The sequence below is a fragment of the Meriones unguiculatus genome, chromosome 21 (genome assembly GCF_030254825.1).
Source record: "Meriones unguiculatus strain TT.TT164.6M chromosome 21, Bangor_MerUng_6.1, whole genome shotgun sequence".
Classification (NCBI taxonomy): Eukaryota; Metazoa; Chordata; class Mammalia; order Rodentia; family Muridae; genus Meriones; species Meriones unguiculatus.
In genome coordinates this window covers 38,423,227-38,443,249 of record NC_083368.1, presented here as the reverse complement: position 1 = coordinate 38,443,249, position 20,023 = coordinate 38,423,227, and the positions used below count along the sequence as shown (strand labels likewise).

The window sequence follows — 20,023 nt, the reverse complement described above, 5'->3', positions numbered from 1 at the left end:
AACTGAGAATATCAGGATGCCATGGGCTTCTGATACAGTAGGCGAATCTCTGGAGCACATCTGATGTGCACAGCAGAACAGAGATGCCGTGGGCGAGGGGGTGGCATGCCACCAAAAAGGAGAGGCGTACTCAGGATGCTGTGCAGACACTGGTGCCACTTGTCTCTGGCAACATCAGAGTTATGAGTGGGGCCCCAATGGAGACAGGTTAACAGACAGGTCATACTTGCTCGTACCAAAAGAACATGTCATTTATAGACCCCGAAGGTGCTCAATGAGGTCTTCCTCTGAACACCTCGTTATTCGCTTCATGTCCTGTTGCATTTCAAGCCACCCCCCTAGGCAAGGTAGATTTGTTTCCTCCTCAAAAAAGCAAGCAAGCAAGCAAGCAAGCAAGCAAGCAAGCAAGCAAGCAGGCAAGCAAGCAAATAAACAAGGCACAGCCTAAGCAAAGTTCTCCAAGCCTTCCCTCATGCTCTTTTGTCATCACACTAGCCAGCACCACGTGCTCACGCCTGTCTTTGGTGGGCAAGCTGATGTCATTAGTGCTAGCTGCAGTTTCTCATTCTGAAATGAGAGGCCCTCAGGATGGAGACACTGTCTTCTGTACTTTCGCTTTGTCAAGTGCAGGCTACCTTTCTGGTCCTTTGTACTTGAACAAGCTCAACAAAGCACACTCCAGGCTGGAGGATGTGGCATATGTCAACGAACAGAAACAGACCTTGAGGTCTCCCACCGCAGGTGGTGACAGGATACACTGCAGCTAGACCTTTATCACCACACATGAAAAAGACACACACACACACACACATGCACACACACACACACACACACCTGTCTAGGTCACAAACCCTGAAAAAGCTTGAACCAAAGTAACTTACCCCAAGCGCAACTGCTTTGCCTAAGTACAGTTTTGTTTCCATAGCTACCCTCTGTCAGCGGAACACTGGCAAGCGCAGAACCCGAGGCACTTAAAGTGACTCCAGGTGATAAACTCAAGATGGGAAGAGAGTTTCAGCCGACAGCCTTTCATTTAGGAAACGGCTGACCCTGATATTCATTTAATACAGTATTTTAATCAAGGACAGGATGCAATAAAGATGAAGACACCACTTTAAAGTTCAGGGCTGGAGACAGCTTGTGAAAATCATTTCTAATAAAAGATTTTTTTTATGAGTTATTGATGCTAAAAAGTGATTGTGACTTTGCTATCTAGATTATAGAAAACAGTTTTGTTAACTAAGTGTAGCAGGGTTCCCCTACACCCTATTTCCTTTTATGGACTAATTGGAGCTTTTAAAAGACTGGCTGCTATTGTCTGTTTGTACCCTTACGTCTAGGGAAAGGGAGGCCCCCTGACAATGTGTACCTTAGAGGTACAAGGAGCTAATGCGACGACCACGATGGTTAGACATCAGTTTACTGGTGTAGTACAAGGTCGTGATCATTCAATATAGAGATTAAAAGGTTGGATTCATTCAGTAGACTATGTGTCAAACGAATGGACCAAAGTGTATTTCAAAGTCTGCTCTGACAGCATCAAAAATGAGAAAATGAGTCTTCCTTTGTCACATAATTGTTTCCCTTTGAAAGTATCCTCCAAACCTGTGGGGCAGCTGCATAGACACTAGGTCCAGTTCCTTTAGTAAGGGTTGGGTTACAAGCCTTCCCCCCTCCTCCAGCAAACAAACTGGACTGTCACAGGCCCCAAACATCAGGCACTCCATTTTATGGTATATTTGAATCTACCCAATCCATGAGTTAAAACAATCAGCGCTGATACACAAGAGAGCTGAAGGAAACTTACAGGTAGATATTAGAGAAAACTAACAAAACGCACAGATTTATAGTAATTCATACATTTAAAATTTAAAATGCCATCTGAAAGGTTGGATAAACACAGTGTATTTTTACTGTATCATTGCTGATACAGCTAATCAACAAAAGGGAAGTTTGGGATGCTATGGAGAATATGAAATAAATCTGAGACCATTATGAAAGGATTACCTTTTCATAGAGACTTTAGAGGCTGCTTACAGCTTCTAACAAATCCTGAGGATCTTCACAGTGACTGACTAGTTCAACTGTTTTTTTTAAATTTTTTCTTATTAATTACAGTTTATTCAGTTTGTATCCCACCTGTAACCCCCTTCCTAGTCCCCTCCCAATTCTACCCTCCCTCCCTCTCTCTTCTCCACCCATGCCCCTCCCCTAGTCCACAGATAGGGAAAGTCCTCCTCCCCTTCCATCTAATCCTAGTCTATCAAGTCTCATCAGGAGTGGCTGCATTGTCTTCCTCTGTGGCCTGGTAAGGTTGCACCCCCACTGAGGGGTGGGGGTGGTCAAAGAGCTAGCCACTGAGTTCATGTGAGACAGTTTCTGTTCCCCTTACTAGGGAACTCACTTGGACATTGAGCCACCATGGGCTACATCTGTGCAGGGGTTCTAGGTTATCTCCGTGAATGGTCCTTGGTTGGAGGATCAGTCTCAGGAAACATCTCTATAGTTCACCTGTTTAACAGACTTACAGAGCACACTCTAGGTGTGAGGTAATCATGTCAAGCACAGAAGTGCATGTGTAAGGACCCATTTAGACTTATGAAGCACAAAACCCAAAATCTGTGGGTGAAGAATCACCCAGAGGAGTGCACAGGAGAGAAAATGAGCATGGAGAGCATGGTTCAACCTGGGCTAGCATGTTGAAGAAAAGCACGAGAGAGAGACAATCAGGCGGGTCAGGTAGGATTAATAAATTCTGGGACGAGACAATATAACAAACAACCAAGAACACATGCGGGGAGACTGAGAAGCAAGATAAAAGTCTCACACAAGTTAATCCACAGCACCAAGACACACTGTATTGTCTAGAATCAGCTCTCACTCATTAGGACACACAGTCATTATGGGCAGAGGAAAACACAACCTGAAAAACATGAAGACTCCCTCAGACGAACCCAAAACACCCTTTTTAGAGGCTTGGACAACTAACTGCTATTCTTAGCTGCATGAACACAGCTTTTATCCAGGCCAGAAAACTGCAAGTTTTGAAATTCTACTTCTTTGTGTTATGGTTTGAACCTGAGCTGTCCCTTGCAGGCTCCTCTGAATACTTGTTCCCAGCTGGTGGCCCTGCTTTGGGAGGTTGAGAGATCTTTTAGCCACAAGACTTCGCTGACAGAATAGAGCAGGTTGGACATTGCTTAGGTCCTAGCTTGGCAGGTTCTGGCCCTCACTGTCTGCTACCCGGCTGCCAACATGATGTAACACTGCCTCATATTCCCTTCACAGAGCAAGCGGCTCCCTTCTCCATACTTTCTTCACCTGACAGACTGTGGGCCCTTAAACTGTGAGCTCCAATAAATCTTTCCTCCCATATGCTATTTCTGTCATGCTATTTCTGTCAGGCATTTGGTTGCAGCCATGATTAAAGTAAGTAGTACATTGCTTTAAAAAAATCCCATTTATAAATAACCCAATGATTTCTTTCTTTGTTGCACTTATTCTTCCAACAAAGGAGGATGTGTTATGTGCTAAGTATGAATCTAGGAGAACATCAACAAGAGAACCACAGATCCTGGGATGGACTGACGGTTGGGCTGTAAAAGTTTACTAAGTCTATGTGTTGTCTTGGTGTCTGTGCTACAGGAGTAAGCACATACCTATTTTTTTTTACAGTAATAAAGTCTGTCAAAAATTATTCTACCTATGAGATTATATGGAGAAAACACAAATTTGTAAAGCACACTGATTTTATTCACTACTAACTACTATTATTATTTTTATGCGTGTTTTGCTTTGTAGTCCAAACTGGCTTCAAACTGGCAATCCCCCTGCCTCAGACTCTTAAGTTCAAGAATTTCAGACAAGTGTCTGTGAAACACTGGTCTTAACGGAGGAAAGACAGTGAGCTGAATGGTTCAAGTTTTTCTTCTTAGAAGAAACTCACCAGGAAGATGAAAGGTGAAGATATCTTCCTCCCCTGGTATAGTCAGTCCCAATTTCAGAATGTAGAGGAGCCAACAAAGGCATAGTTTGCTTATGAAAGCAGAGACACCTGCTTCTTAAACCCACAGCATACTGGTTCTTTATAGGTCTTAGGACTGCCCTTCTCTGTACTTTCCCTACTGCTGCCTATATATGTCTTTACAATTGGGAAACTGAAATGCATCCTTGAGGTAGAAACATGGAGGTTTTCCTCACAGATCTGAGCCATGCTTCTGCAGGAGCAGGGCAGGGGGTGGTGGTGGTAGCGTAGTCTTCTTGTTTTAAGCTGTGTCAATTGACATCTACAGCCGGTATGGTGTGAGATAGATGTCCAAGGTCTGTTCCAGGTTCAAATGTGTATAGATAAACAGGAAATCTCCTCACAGTCCAAACCAGTGACGAGGGGAGACTATGGGAGGAGAATAAATATTCAGGCTTTCTTTCAGAACAACTGCTCTTTGCGTGTCGGCAGCCAAACTTGCTTCCCTCTTATCCTGAGAAGGCCTATGGCCATGTGCAGTCCATACACCCTGTAGGGGAAGAGCTCAGCTCTGGTTGGCCATTGTTCTTAAACAAAGTCACTCATTGCCAGCTTCCTAAATATTCTTGGCTATTATATGGGAAAACATTAATTTAAAACAAACAAACAAAACAAAATATGGCATGCATCCTCTGAAAAGACAGGAAGGAAAACCACACAGAGACAATGAAAGTCACATCATGGTCCCTCCCTCTCCTTACTTAATCCTTTAGGATTGCTGCCCATTCCCGAGTCCTTCCACAGCAGCAGTGCTAAGCTGAGGTTAGTCTCCTTGACTGGCATCTGAATGGTTCCTTTCTGCATGGGAGGTGAGTGCCAAGTCTGTGGCCAGTTCAGAGTTAGCTGCGGATGGATGTTCTGGGTGCAATTATCCTTTGTTTTAGGTTTGACTGGAAGGAATTTGTTTCCTTTCTAAGGGTAAAAATTGGGGCTAGCAAATTTTTGACAAAGAACTACCTTCATGGTTCTTTCAAGGACGGAATAACTAAAATTGGATGAGATCAATGTTGTTGTAGCACTTCAAGTTTTCAACATTGGAAGCAGAGTTTCTTTGCCATCTCTTGTCTAAGAGGAGATAGAACTTCCTTTCCCTGCTCCTTAAAACCACCCCTTACAGGTAGAAAATGAGATGTAAGCTTAAAATTAAGGGGCCACACTTCTGCTTTTACTATTACTAAAACTAAATAGCATGTTTCAGAGAGAAGAGCCCATGTGTCCTGAGATTTCTCAGTTGGTTCCTTAGAGAAGAAAATGATCATTGTGTCATCTCACGTCCACAGCACTTCCTTTAGAATGCCACTGTCTTCATGATGGGACCATCTTAGGCAACAGGTGGGACACAGGGCACCATATATGATGTAACACTTGCGGGAGGTCTTCTATACAGCTGTGGGACGGGATGTGTTTTGACCTCATCATTGTTTGACCTCACAGAGAAAACTAGACTTAGAGAAAACTAGATGGTAGAGTGTGCTGCACATCGAGGCTACAAACCTGAACTGCATGCTACTCTACTGCATACTGTGTAACAACTGCAGCTGCATTATCTGTACCTATCTAAGTATAGAAGAGGCACAGCAGGAATGCTATGCAATAGGAATTTTTTCAGCTCTATTATAATCCTACGAAACCATCACCATATGTGTAGCCTGTTATTGACCAAAATGTCCTCATGTGACTTGTGACTGTACATACAGTTAAAGTCATGGCAAGCTAAGGAGACATATATACTTGATATTTACAGGAAGATGAATCTGAAGGTCTATAAAATAGAACACGATATCCAACATCAGATGGTACTCATGTAAAATGTTTCAAATCTTATTAACTTCTGTGAAAATGTACATATGTCCCTTGGCCACCACTAATTTATTCTTGGACAGAAGACAGAATATTCATGAATCTAAACTAATGTAAGTAATTGGTAAGAAAAGTAAATTGGGGTGAACAGATAATTCTCCAATGCTCAGAAGTCCACATAATTATGTAGTATGCCTCCCCCCTCAAGAAGATGGGAGTTTAATTCCTTGTTCCTTGAGTATGGGCTGTGCTTTGTGACTTTTATTCCAAAGAGCAGAGTACATACAAAGTTTGGAGAAAATGAAGTTGGAGGAGTGTGACAGAGAAACCTGACAATGATGTTGGCCAGGTGGTCAACATTAATATTGGAAGGTCATGTTTAGAACATCTACTCTTGATATGATGTGGCCTCATTGGAATGTGATTTCACACTTACCATCTTTGCTTTGTTTTTTTGAGACAGGGTCTCTCTATGCAGCCTTGGCTGGCCTGGTATTCACACAGGTTTTCCTGCTTATTCCTCCTGAGTACTGGCAGTAAAGTGGCATGTGCCACTATACCCCGCCATATGAATCAGTGTTCTATTGCTGTGAAAAGGTGCCATGACCCCAGCAACTAGCATAAAAAAACAAAAACAAAAACAAAACAACAACAACAAAAAAACCAAACATTTATTTGGGGTTTAATCACAGCTTCAGAGGTTTAGTCCATTAAGGTCATAGCAGGGAGCATGAAGGCACGCAGACAGACATTTTGCTGGAGAAGTTCAGAGTTCACTCTCAGGATTCGCAGGCAGAGGAAGAAAACAGTCTCAGGGCCTGGTTTAGGCTTTGCAAACTTCAAAGCCCAACCCTAGCAACATACTTTTTTCAGCAAGGCTACACTTATCCAGCCAGGCCAAGGTCCTAATCCTTTCAAATAGTACCACTCCCTAAGGGTTCAAACATATGAGCCTATGGCAGCCATTCTTATTCAAACCACCACCAATCATCCATTAGACCTGACCAGTAGTTCTCAAAACTGTCAATGTACACACCCTGACAAAACTATCTGAAACTGCTGAGGAGCATAAAGAGAGAATGAGTGGATGATAAATTGTACTTGAAAGCATGGCAGGAGAGATACCAGAAGACAGCTATGCGATCTCAACAGTTGGAACATTGAGTTCAATACTGTATTGTAGGTTCCTTAATTGTGACAAATGTCAACTTGTGAAGAACTCTCTACTTTGTAACTTTTTCTTTGTTTTTTAAAAATTTATTTTTTATTCACTTTATTCAGTCATAGCCTCCTTCCTCCTCTCCTCCCAGTCCCCCACCCTTCCTTCCCTCTTCCCTGTATGCCCCCCCAGAAAAGGAAGCCCCCCCAACCCACCTATCCATCCCAGCACATCAAGTCTGAGCACATCCTCTACCACAGTGGCCTGGCCAGGCGGCCCTGCCAGGGGGAAGTGATCGAAAAGCATACAAGAGAGTCCTTGTCAGAGAGAGGTTCCCCATCCCCTTGCTTTAAAGAAAAAGGTATTTACATTTAAAAGATTAACATTCTGCTATGCTGACGTAGCAGAGTTTCTATGTATCAATCAATACATCTCTTTCTTTCTTCCTGCTCACACATATCATCCCCCAAGCCATATGGCATGAGTAACTTTTCTTGAAACATAAGAATATTCCATCTTCAAAGCCAAATGGAGTCAGTCCTATTTTTGGAGTCTTAGATTTCTCAGGAATAGTTGGGTCATGCCCTCAGTAATGTGTCACAAATGCTCAAAAGATAACACCCAAGAACCCAAAGTTCTCAGTGGCATGGAAAGATATGACAGCCTTCAGCTTCCTATCCAATACGAGTACATTGCATGTGGCTGTTGATCAAGACATGAGTGATACAGTGGCACATTAATCTCTGAAAGTAACATTTTGTGTGAGAAACCCACAGAGGCATTTACTTGCTGAACAGCTGTTCTCAGGAGGCAAAGGACAAGACTGATGAGGCACTATTCTACAGTGGGAATGGGATTATTTCTCTGATATGCCTCACCTATCCATTAGGATTATAAAAAAATAATATTCCTGGAAAAACACAGAAATTTCTTTATAATGTTTTCAGTTATTTTATTTGAGGGAGGATAAAAAGTTGGTATCAATGATTTTTACCTAAAAATAACCTACTGTAAGGTTCCTAGAATTGTTAGTAAGAATTGTGTTTTTTTGTTAACATCTACCCGCACAATTTGAAAAGTCAAGCTAATGATATAATTAACTAAGTAAAAAATTGGCTGGGATTACATCTCTACTTTTAAAGAAAAGAGTGCAAATATCATTAAAAAAAGTTGGAAAAATATGTCGCTTCCTAAATATATTAGGATTTTGTTGAGTGTTGGGCTACATAATGTTTATTATTAGCCCTATGATTATTGCAGCAGTGTTTTTTAACCCACTATCACAAATAGTAAGACACCTGTTAGATTTTATAATTGCCTTATTTGCCTTGGGCTGGGCAGACATCTCACCTACGCTGGTCTCAATAACCTCACCATCCACCTCCCAGCCCCCATCCAATGCCACCCACCTTAAACATCCTCATCTGGTCTACCTTCCATCCATAACCCCAATATACTTGCTTGTATTCTTCATCTGGGCCTTTTAATGCCATTATTGGAGTCCTTCCTCTGAGTTCACATGGTTCCTTCTTCACCTAACCTAATCATGGCGTCCTCCTGTCTCCTCTCTTCCTGTCCATCTGTCTCTCGTGATTCTCCTGTCCTCCAAAGCCTGGGAACCTTAGGCATGCCTACCCCACTCTGCCCTGCCCAGGAATAGGCCATTTAATCAACCAATCAGGTGTGTCTTAGGCAGGTTTACACCACAAGGATAGTTATATCCAAGAAGTAACCAGATCTTAAGGGCCAGCATCAGAACAACTCCCAACAGGGTTTAAAACCAAGATTCAGTGGAGTCACATATTCTACACTTATAGTGATTTAAAGCACAAGGAGAAGATCATGCTCTTTGACAGTAAGTGTTTGCTATGGAGTTTTAGCAGATGGAAGAGACTGCTAACGTTACTGAGGGGAGAGGGTCTAAAAATCAATGTGGGTAGATTGTTGCTCTAATGCTCTTTCAAAATGTGTACACCTTACCCTTGTTCATTCAAATGCTGATTTCTCCCCTCCAACTCTCTGGTTTCAATCCTAAGCATCCTGTCTCAACTTGGTGTAAACTTCCAAATAAAGCAACTAGACACAATGTTGAGCTGGGAGGAGCCAGAGGACAGGAAATGAGTGGGAGGAGCTAGAGGGCAGGAAATGAGTGGGAGGAGAAAGGGCAGGAGGAGAGCTTGGAGAGCTAGAGAAGAGATCTTGGAGGACGTGGAACATGAACCAGACCTAACATATTACTAAAAGCAAGTATAATGTGGGAAATCTAAATGTTAGGAAACTTTGAGGGCTTGGAGTAGCTATTGCCCAGCATTGTGTTCTAGGTTAACTAAATAAACCCAGTGTCTGTGTGGTGATTTGGTTATACAGCTGCTTAGGACTAACAGCAGCATTACCAGAAGATAAATCAATAGTAAATATTAATCCCGTTTACAACAGTAGATCATTTTAGTTTTAGTCAAAATTAGTTCATATAATATGTATTTCATATCATGTTAGAATAATGTGTGTGTGTGTGTGTGTGTAAATAATGAGAACAATCCCTTAAACAGAATCAATGACATATCAACATTAGGTTACTGGGCATTTAGCAATTACCTCTTACTACTCAACATAAGTCTGCAAGGTATAAAAAAATTAACAAGCAAAAGAACAGAGGATATAAGAAACCAGGAACAGATTCAAAGTCCTTCAGCTTAAACAAGAGTCATTCTTGACTGTCTGCCTCCAATGCTTCAACTCTTTCTTGCATATGTTCTAGCTTTGTTTTAATTTATTTATATATTTGTCAATTTTTTATAATTAAATTTATTTATTTTTATTAATTACAGTTTATTCACTTTGTATCCTCCCATAAGGTTCTCCCTCCTCCCCTGCCGGTCCCATCCTTCCTCCCCCTTCTTCACGCATGCCCCTCCCCAAGTCCACTGATAGGGGAGGTCCTCCTCTCCTTCCTTCTGATCTTAGTCTATTAGATCACATCAGGAATAATTGTCAATTTTTGAGATTATAATTTAATTACAACATTTCTCTCCAAGCCCATTCATATAGCCCTTCCAACTCTCCTTAAAATTCATGGCCTTAAAAAAACTAGTTGTTACTGCATGCATACATGTATATGGATACATATTTCTAAATATAACCTATTTAGTCCATATAATGTTACTTGCACGTATGTTCTAAGGGCTGACTATTTGGTACTGGACAACTGACTGATGTGTTCTTTCCTAGGGAGGACCCCTCTCCTGCTCCCAGCTTTCCTCAGTTGCCTAAGATTCATGGGCGTTTCTCTATCGAGTGTGGCACGTTTATTGGTGTCATACTTCTTCAGCTCACATTTGGGCAGTCACTACTATTCGAGTAAATACTTTCTACTAACAAGATGTTTTAAGTCATCTAAATTTCTAGGCTCAGTTTTCTCTTCGTAAAATGGAGTTGGTCGGTTGATTTATAATCTTTGCTTCTGTTCTAAAATAGCTGTGATTCATATATAGAAAAACAAACTGCAATTCACAATATATTTGTTAAAATCAGGTCATTAACACTGCTTTTTACTAAAATTTTCTGATAATGGAGATCTGTGTAGATATTCATCCATTTCTCTCAAATCCTTTCAATCTAATTTATTAGCCAGGACTAGTACGCTTGCCATTTTTAATGTTCTTACAATGTACACATAAGAGAAGATGTGGTGCTTTCTACACAAACAATATACTTAATGCTTTGTCCTCTATGGAATCTACAAATTGCATTTAGATATTACTAATGCAATGAAAGTCATTTTGCGGATCTAAACAAAATCAAAACATTTATTTCAATTCACATTGTTAAAATACAACTTTAGACAAACAGTACTTATCAGCTCACTTATAACATAGTAGACATAAATATACATGAAATGTATAATTATAAATTTTCACATATTTTACACAAAAGAAGAACCTCTTCACATTCAGTTTTGAAAATACATTAACATGGATAGTTGAAGTGGATGTACCATCACAAAACGTGCTACAAAATGTTCACATTTGTGTCAATAAGGCATATTTCCTACATAGATGTTTTATGAAAACTCTGGAAAGACCTACTTTAATCATTAAATGAAGTACATTTTTATCAGTACAAATGTTCTTTTAAGTTTAAACAACACAGTACATTTTAACAAGACCACACTACAATTATTAAACGAACATGCAAAGTATATTAAAATTAGAATAATTCCTATACTTTCTGCACAATGTTTAGTTTTTCTTCTGATACTCTTTGTAAAAAAATATACTTAAAGCTTTGGCACAGAATTAATAAATTATAACCAATCAAAAGAAATGACTTAAAATTTTCATGGTATAGAAACTCCCCTATTACTATTTACCAAGTTCCTTTGTAGTTTATTGACCAATGGCAGTCCTGCTTAGTTTTATTTAGAATAAATAATGAATATTCCAGAAGTGAAAGTCATATTTGGTGTCTGTCTACAACTAATTGGGAAGTAGAAAACCTGAGTGTGTTTATCAGTAAAACACTGCCATCTGTACTGTGGCCAACAGATTTCTAAACAGGTCTTATCAGCAGTGATATGTATCATCATGAGAGGTTTTCGGTAGGAAGCAGAGGAGGTAAAAGGAGATGCAGAGCTCCTAAACGGGAAATGTGTGCTAAGGACGACAAACCGACTGAGGAAGAGGTGTGGATAGTTCTTTTAAGTTGGTTCAACCCCACCCAGAAGGGATGGGAAAAGAATGAAGAAGGAGCACAGCAATCCTTCTGGAGGTTGGAGAGCGCCACACAGGTCAAAGAAAACCAAAGTGTTCCCTTATTCTTGAATCAGCAAAGACTCACTGGAGAAGTTTCAAATTTCCCTATCTGTTTGTCTAAATTGACACTGAAAAAAAATTAAGCTAAGTGGAAGCTTTCTTGTGACCCCACTCATGAAGACTGGTAGTAAGTCAGGGAGTAACATGACAACCTCCACTGAACGCAGATGACCTTCACACTCACTCTAGTCTCAGAGTGTGGAGGCTTGGGAAAGCCTTGTTTCTTTTTCAGTGTTGTGTCTTCAGAGACACCAAAAACACCCTGCGCCTCTCAATATAATCTCAAAGCTTCATTTTTCTCTCTATCACGTGGGAAAACACAAGTAGTCGGAATTCATTTTTTTTTCCAAAGTCAGTTCCATTCATTAAGTTGTTGACTTCAATTTTTATATAAATTTAAATTATTCTGCAGAATAAAACCACAAACATGATGCTATTTTATTTACTTTGTGATCCTTGCTTGTATCAAGGCCTTCAAGAGTGAAATGACAAAGAACACCGAACAGTTTTAATAAAATAGGCAAACTTTTTTTTCTTTAAAGCTGTAAAGGTATGCACAGACAAAAAGGCTACAAGTCGCAGAGTACTGAATTTTCAAGTGTGAAATCATACCAGAACCGGGACAAGTTGTCGCCAGCGTCGTAGGAGAGTAAGTGTTCAGGAAGGTCACTGACGGTGCCCTGCACTGCCAGCACGTGTGGCGCCAAGGTGAAGGGCACGTCACTTAGAAGCTCAGCTGCTAGTGAGTTCTTCTCCAGAGGCTGGCCCACCTCATTTCCTGTCTCAGGGCCTGATACAGTCACACTGGATGTGTCTTCTTTGCTGGTCTAAAAATACATACACATTTATAACATTTAGAGCATATGAACTGGGAGGTTTAGTAATGGTATATGTGGTATCAGTACATCAAAAAGCCTGGTAGACGTATAATATATAGAGAGACTGCCAGATCCGAACACAAGTATTTACCTATGTGAAAGATATGGCCATCCAAATCACTACAAGACTTAAAATTCCTAAAGCCTGTCCTTACTCAGAGTGGCCACCCATTGCTCCCTTAAACCAAAATTCATTCTTGGTATCTCCTTAACCCAGAGGTGTCTCCAGAGCCTGTCTGCTTTCACAAATCCCATGGATGCTTTCATGCTCTGCTGTGCTCAGCTTCCCCGGGAAATGTTCTATCATAGCTGTCCACACTGGGACACCTACAATGCAAACTGCTGAAGGTATTATTAGGTGTTCTGATGTGTGTTCTTACTAGTTGCTACTCTATGTGCATTCTACCTTCAAGCAGATGCTAGGATCCTCAAGTCAAGTGATCTATGCCTTTGCAGACCATACCTGGCACACTACTGTTTTGTAGTGATACACTTGAGGTTTACTTTTAGTGTGTACCATGAGTATGGGCTGGAACCAACATGGCATAGCAAAAAGTTTCAAATAAATACTGATGTACCTTGGTTTCTTTTAATTGCCATACATTACACACAGTAGTCTATCAAAAAGCATGGACTAATTGGATGTTCAGAGCACCATCTGTCTATCTGTCTATCTACGTATCTATCTATCCATCCATTAATAGTATAGTGTACAAAAATAAATGGCTATATAGCAATGAAGATGAGTGGTTTGCTACTACAAACGGCTAAAATGTCATGTAAATAATTTCAGAAAACAGTCTTTTTCTTACCCTTCAGCCTCATGCAGAATGACTCTCACTTTCACAGAGACCTACCGGGCCCCTCTTGAACAGGCCTTTACCTGCTATCCCCCACAAGCCTCCCATGGCCAACTCTTCTCCGATTCTATGCCCTGGCTCCTGTCACTCACTCCCAGGCTGTTTCACCCAGAGCCTGTTGCTTCTGTTCCTTCTGCCCAGGAGGCTTTTCTTTTAGATCGACACTGAGCTCTGAGCCTGTCTTCCCTTTGGGTCTTGGCTCATCTGTCACCTTCAGAGACAGGCCTCTCCTCACCTCTGTTCTGTATTCCTGTCTCTCCCACTTCTGCTTCTGTCTCTAGCCCTTAGTGTGTTGCCATATGCTTTGTGACTCATTCTAGTTATCATCCCTCAGAAGCAGGTTTTATCTCTAGTGCTTACTGCTATATCGCAAATGCCTTCATTGATACCTTGTGCTCAAAAAAATGTTTATTGCACAAATGAAAGCAGAGACAGAGCTTAGCTTCTAATGGTGACAAATGCTGACAGATTCCTTATCTAAGGAAAAGAACTTTATATAAGAGAAACAGCATTTCTGCCAGACCTTTTGTTGAAGTATACAAGAAAGGATGCACTCATTGTTAATGTAGAAATTGCTAAATTCTTACAAACAGAATGTACAAGCGTAGCCAGCACTATGTTCAAGATACAGCTCACATAGGATTCTTTTCTAGTCACAATCTTCTCTTCCCTCAGACACCATACTGATTTCTAATAGTATGGAATGATTTGATCTGTGTTTGAATTTTCAATGAATGCCACTGCTCAGGGTGGAAGCTTTAGCTTTGGCTTCTTTCAGTTAGTATTATGTGTATATGATGCATCTATACTGTAACATGTGGATGAAAACATTTTGAGTAATGTTTTAGTGTAGAGTATGTGTACTAATAGATATCATGTTGACTAAGGTTTTAACAGCAAAGGTGAGAAGAAATGGCTGAATTCTGGATAGAGTTTGAGTGTAAATTCAACAAGCTTTGCTAATGAAATGGAGGCTGGGTAGGAACAAGAACAAGAATAAATCAAAGTTCTTGGCCTGACAATGAGAAGGCTGGAGTCAGCCAAATCGTGGCGTAGAGACATACAGTGAACAGGGTTGGGCAGCGATACTGAAAGTTGGTGGTGGAGGCTTGAGACCCCTGAAAGACATCCAGTAGAGCTTTCAGTAGGAGACATATGATTTGAGTCTGCAGCCACTTGAGACCTGCTGGTCAAAGTCGGGGAGAAAGGGTGTTTTCTCCTAGGTGCTACGCTGAAGATGCTGAGATGAGGTGGTTTTGGGAAAGGTGCATGGTGTCAAGTGAAGCTTCCTTTCACTTTTGTTTTCATTTTAAGTTGGGAGAAATAGTTCTAAGATGATGAGAAGGAAAAGGTTAAAAAAATTCATTGATGGTCAGTAGAAAAGGAAGTATTCTCTTCCCAAGGTATTCACAACAGTCTAGAAAAGGGCCCTTAAGAAACACCAGTCTAGGGAATGACAGTGAATCAGTGACCGTGAGCTTGCCAGACAGGCCTATTAATAGTGGTCTTATAATTTCATTAGATTTTAAAATTACATTGTATGTGCTTGGTGCTATTCTGTTTACTCATAAACATGACCCCATAAACTCATCTTTATTTAATCTACATAATAATTTTATAAAATAGGTACACAACACCAAAGAACTTTCTTAGGTCTGCAATGAAAACCACTATACTACTCCTTACTATGAGAAAGCTTACTATAAAGATTCAAGTTATGTGGGGCACAGATCCTGACTCCTTGATTCTAGCTGGTCTTCATAATGCCAAGTATCCTAGGGCCTGCCCAATGCATAAAGAGTAGTGAAGAATTACAGCCATTCCAGACAGGGAAAGGGCTTCACTATGTGCTGGCTTCAGTGGAAAACCTGAAAAGGAAGTAACATTGTATATACCATGTTGAGGATTACTTATGTAACTCTCAAGATTACATATGTTCCAGGCCTTAGGTTTCATGAAATCAAGATGGTAGAGGAACCATGAACACAAGTTCCAGATGAGGCTGTTGGCGTAGAAAGCCCAGAACAATAAGCAAATATTCTTGGGCTATTTAACTTCTCTGTTTCTTTAGCTGGGTTGTCAGGCCAAAACCAGGCTCTTTCAGCAGGGCCTAGTGGTGCACAACTTTAAACCCAGCACTCAGGGAGACAGAGGCAGGTGAAATTGATGTGAGTTTGAGGCCAGCCTGGTCTACAAAGTGAGTCCAAATCAGCCAAGGTTACACAGAGAAACCCTGTCTTGAAAAAAACCAACCAACCAACCAACTGAACAACCAAGCAAAAAAACCCAAAACAAAACAGAAAAACAGGCCCTTTCCTATTTTTATTTTGCCTTTGCTTCTCAATCTCAGTAGCAAATCCTTCCTAAATTAGCTTATTTTATACTCTAGCCTCTCTCCCTCTCTTCTTCCTTGCTTCCTCTGTTTTTGATACAGGGTCTTTCTACAAAGCTCTGGCTATCCTGTAACTATGTAGACCAGGCGGTACTCTAACTCAATGAGATCCACCTGCCTCTGCCTCCCAAGTGCTGGGATTAAAGGCATGTGCCACCACACCTGGCAAACCTCGTTTTTGCTACGTACAGAACACTTGTTTAATTAACTTGCCCCTTTCTTAATAGTATCCTTGCACTCTCACCTTTTCTACTAAGAGGGTGGTGTATAACCTATTAACACTCTCCTTTGTAAACACACAACTCTGAAGGCATAACTCTCTAGCAGCAGCACTTATTTCCCTGTTTGTGATTTTACCAATCCTTTTGCATTCTCTTTAAAAATCATTCTTATCTGGCAAATACTCTTTCCAAGAGGGCAAGAATATACCAAACCACATCTGGTACTACAAAGGACGTGGGCTATGTGACATTTTGCTCAAGTTCTGATAAAGCAGGCGTCTGGGCCTCCAGTCTGTAAAATGAATAAGAGACAAAATGATTGATAATGGTGGTGATGAAGAAGAGAGCACCTATCATGCAATGAAGACACACTTGGTGCCAGGCTCTCCCTAGGCTGCTCTGCAGATGTTCACTCACTGATGTCTACAGGGCTTGTGCCATGTGAAAGGTAAGAGGACAGTGAGGCAGGACACTTAAGGAAGATGTCTCACTACACACAGATTGTGCGATGAAACAGGGAATTAAACCAATGATCTGTTCTGTGAACCTACACATTTCAGACGTGCTCTGCAAAGACACTTCATGAACTGAGCTGTGACAGTTTGAGGTAATACCGGAAAAGACAATAATCACTAAACAGCATATCTTGGCCTAAGCTGGAAGGAAAAAAGATTCTGCCTTATTTAACTGTTAGGAAAAAAGGATGGGGAAAACACTCTGTGGACGACTGAAAAGAAGATGGAAAAGCAACTGAAATTTAAGTAAATTCACCCCATGGGAACAAGTCTACCATCAGTCTGGATAAACCATGGGAAAAAACACGGACACTGAAAGACCCCCAAGCTGATGACAGCTGAGGCGGATAGGAAGGCATGTGGGAATTCTGCACCACAGTGTTCCTTCTGTCTCTGCACAAGTCTGAACATTTTCCTAAATCAAAGTTTTGAAAGTTTTATTTAGTTAAAAAAATATCACTAACAGTAATCTACCAAATGCCTCCTAGAAAGATCTGAATTTCAGCTGTGCTGGATGTATGACTCCAGCTTCCATCTCTTAACAGTTGGCTTAGTGCAACGTTACAGTCTCCAAGGAGGCTGCCTGCCCTCTTGGCAGCAGGGTGAGTGCCATGATGCAGCTGCTGTTGGCATGCTGAGAGCTAGAAGGAGAGAAATTATAAGGCAAAATAAGTGCAAGTCGCAAAGAAAATGTGAGTCAAAATTCAAGAGCCCTATACCAGCTAAACCAGCTCACTAAGCCTCTAGCTTGGCAGCTCATGAAGGTGGAGGTGGGGGCTGAGGGCTGGAACAGGTGCACTGGTTCTCTGCAGAGAGCAGCCCTCACTCAGACACGAGTCTTGTGATTTCTTTACATTTGCATAATGAAATGGATCTTTACTGGCAAGAATTAGTATGTTAACTACAATGGGGCAGAAGAAAAGAATCAATTAGCCCTTTTGGTTAATAGCCAAGTTGCAGAAAACCATTTCAAACATGATGTTCCTACAGCAGACTCATTGCTTTGTGATTAGTCCTGCTCAAGGCAATGGCGCTGGGTCAAAGCTCCAGGCTCTCGGTTCCTTCAGCCAGCTTTCAAACTTCTTTTCCGAAGCAGTATTTTCCCTCATATTCTTAAACCTAAGTACACCATGCCAGGCTTTGTTTTCAATATCACAGAGAAAATTAATGTCCTTATCTATATCACCAACACCCATGTTAGAATGAGCTGTTTTCTTTTGTTTGTGTAAAGATAATTTCGTGGCCATCAGGTAACGTGTTAAACTGGTTGTCCAGATTCACTTCCAGTTCCTTCTGATAGGAAGGTTTATTGGTGCTGTTCTTCCTTGCTACAGAAAGGCCATAAAAATTCATGATGTTCCATTTGAAGAGTCTTGTAAGAAGAGGTTAAAAGCAAACACACCCTGAATAGAGAAACAAAGTTCCTTCCCCAGAGAAGCAGACAGTTGATGGTGTCCTTGTGATCCTCTTTCCTGCATGTTTGGAAGCAAGGAACTTCTGGTTCTGAACAGATGACTTCATCTCCCCCAGCTCAAAAGTCCAGTCACCATCATGGAATCTATTGGGAGGTACCAGCTTTACAAACTCACCAACACCCATCTATTTACTCATTCCCAAGCAAACTACGAATGTTGATTAAAACAAACCCACTACATTTGGCACTACAAAAAGCTGCCTACCCTTTTTTGCAACTCATGCTTTAGACGGAGATAGAAGAGGATCCTGCAAGAGTAAAATCTTGATGCACTGAAATTGAGAACTCAACCTCAACAAGAATAGAAACAGTTTCTATTGAAAGAATATAAAACCAGATACAAAACAAAGCAGGTAGCCGTATCAGGCATAGTTCTAGAAAGCAAGACACACAGAGAAAAGGTACTATCAAGCTCTGGCCTTCCACGCCTTTAAACTGTAATGTCTATAAATAAAAGACATGCTTCTCTGAACAATGGCTTGAACAAGTAACACTGTCATTTTATCTCCCCAGATAGCCATCCATTCTATTCTGGCTTCAGCTGGCATCTGCTTTCATTACATCAGCTTCTAGCTGGTGGGGTGAGGCACAGGGGCAAATCTGAGTTAGAAGCACCAGGGGACAGAGGTCAGAAGGTGACACAAGATACAGCACAGATAAGCAGAGCGTGTTCAAGTTGCTGCTGCTGCTTCCTCCTCTTTTTCTTTTAAAAGTTATTTGCTAATTAATGTCTGTCCAGCTACTAAAAGTACCAGAGGACCTGCAACTATGGAAGACCCAAGTAATAGCTCTTTTCACTTGGAATAAATTATATTGCAAAAGTAGAGGCTGTTTTCTATATTTCCCACAATTTGTAATTAGCAGAACAGCACCTGATATAAGTACTCAATAAACATTTTAAATGATGCCAAGCCCACCCCTTCTTGTTTCTCATGTGCTCTTGGCAGGGTCTTGGCTCTTATTTATTTTTTGGCATTAGAAATGGGATCCAGAGTCTCATGCCTGGGAAGTACGTGCTCTACCACAGAGCTTCACCTCCAGCCCAGACTTAGTTTTAATTGAGGGGTTAGGTGACAGAAATAGGCAAAAAGTCTATTTTGCCACAGATAGAAATAAATTAGGTTGGAGAGAATAACACACACACACACACACACACACACACACACACACACACACACACACACAGTGTTTCCTATGTGGCCTGAGCATTAACTCCCTAGGGCCAGAGGACCTAGTCCAAGAAGTTGGTTTCAGTAGCAAAATGAAGATGGGATTCCTCATTCTAAAAAGGGAGGTTAGAGAGATGACATGCTCTCTGACACCTCTCCTTTTCTTCGTCTTTGACATCATTTTAGTTCATATTCCGGCTCATGACTTTTTTCAGTATTTGTTCCCCTTTCTTTCTTTTTCTTTCACCACTTCCACTTGCTTGTGCTTCCTGCTTGTCCCATCTTTCTTGAAATAGAAAAGAAGAGAAAGAGGAGAGGTGGAGAAAAAGAAGGAGGAGGAAGAGCCACCTGCCTTCCTTTTCTCTGAACTCCAGCTGAAGGTGCAGCAGTGGAGAAGGGGAAGCAAGCAGGCTGGTTTCTAATCTGCTTCTTGCATTCTTGGGACAGTGGCCTGCCTGAGGCTGAAAACCATCTATACCAGCCAACTCGATGCGTGTGTAGTGGGCAGAGGAGAGAAGTTTTTCAGGAAAGGACTGAGGCAAGGGCGGGGTTTTTGAGCAGTCTTGCTTCGATGCTGCTTTTTGGAGACAAAAGGCTGACCCAACCATTTCTTTTTTAAAAGCAGGTTTAAAATTACTTTATAAAAAGTAATGATGTCTAGCCTGAAGACATCTCACATTTCTGCAGCAGGCCTCCCTGTCATTCTTTACAACACGTATG

General features: G+C 41.1%; 1 protein-coding gene across 5 annotated transcripts in view; it reads right to left on the bottom strand.

Annotated features, from left to right (window-relative positions):
- The window catches only part of Umad1 (UBAP1-MVB12-associated (UMA) domain containing 1), a 197,885-nt gene that overhangs the window by 19,937 nt on the left and 157,925 nt on the right, over window positions 1–20,023 (bottom strand). For 2 of the 5 annotated variants that reach the window (XM_060374133.1, XM_060374134.1), the window contains exon 4: window positions 10,761–12,621. The exons of the other annotated variants lie outside the window; for them this stretch is intronic. In XM_060374133.1, the coding sequence (XP_060230116.1) occupies window positions 12,364–12,621 (258 nt within the window). In that variant the 3' untranslated portion in view covers window positions 10,761–12,363. Of the gene's footprint in view, window positions 1–10,760; window positions 12,622–20,023 lie in introns of those variants that run through there. 5 annotated transcript variants of the gene reach the window in all.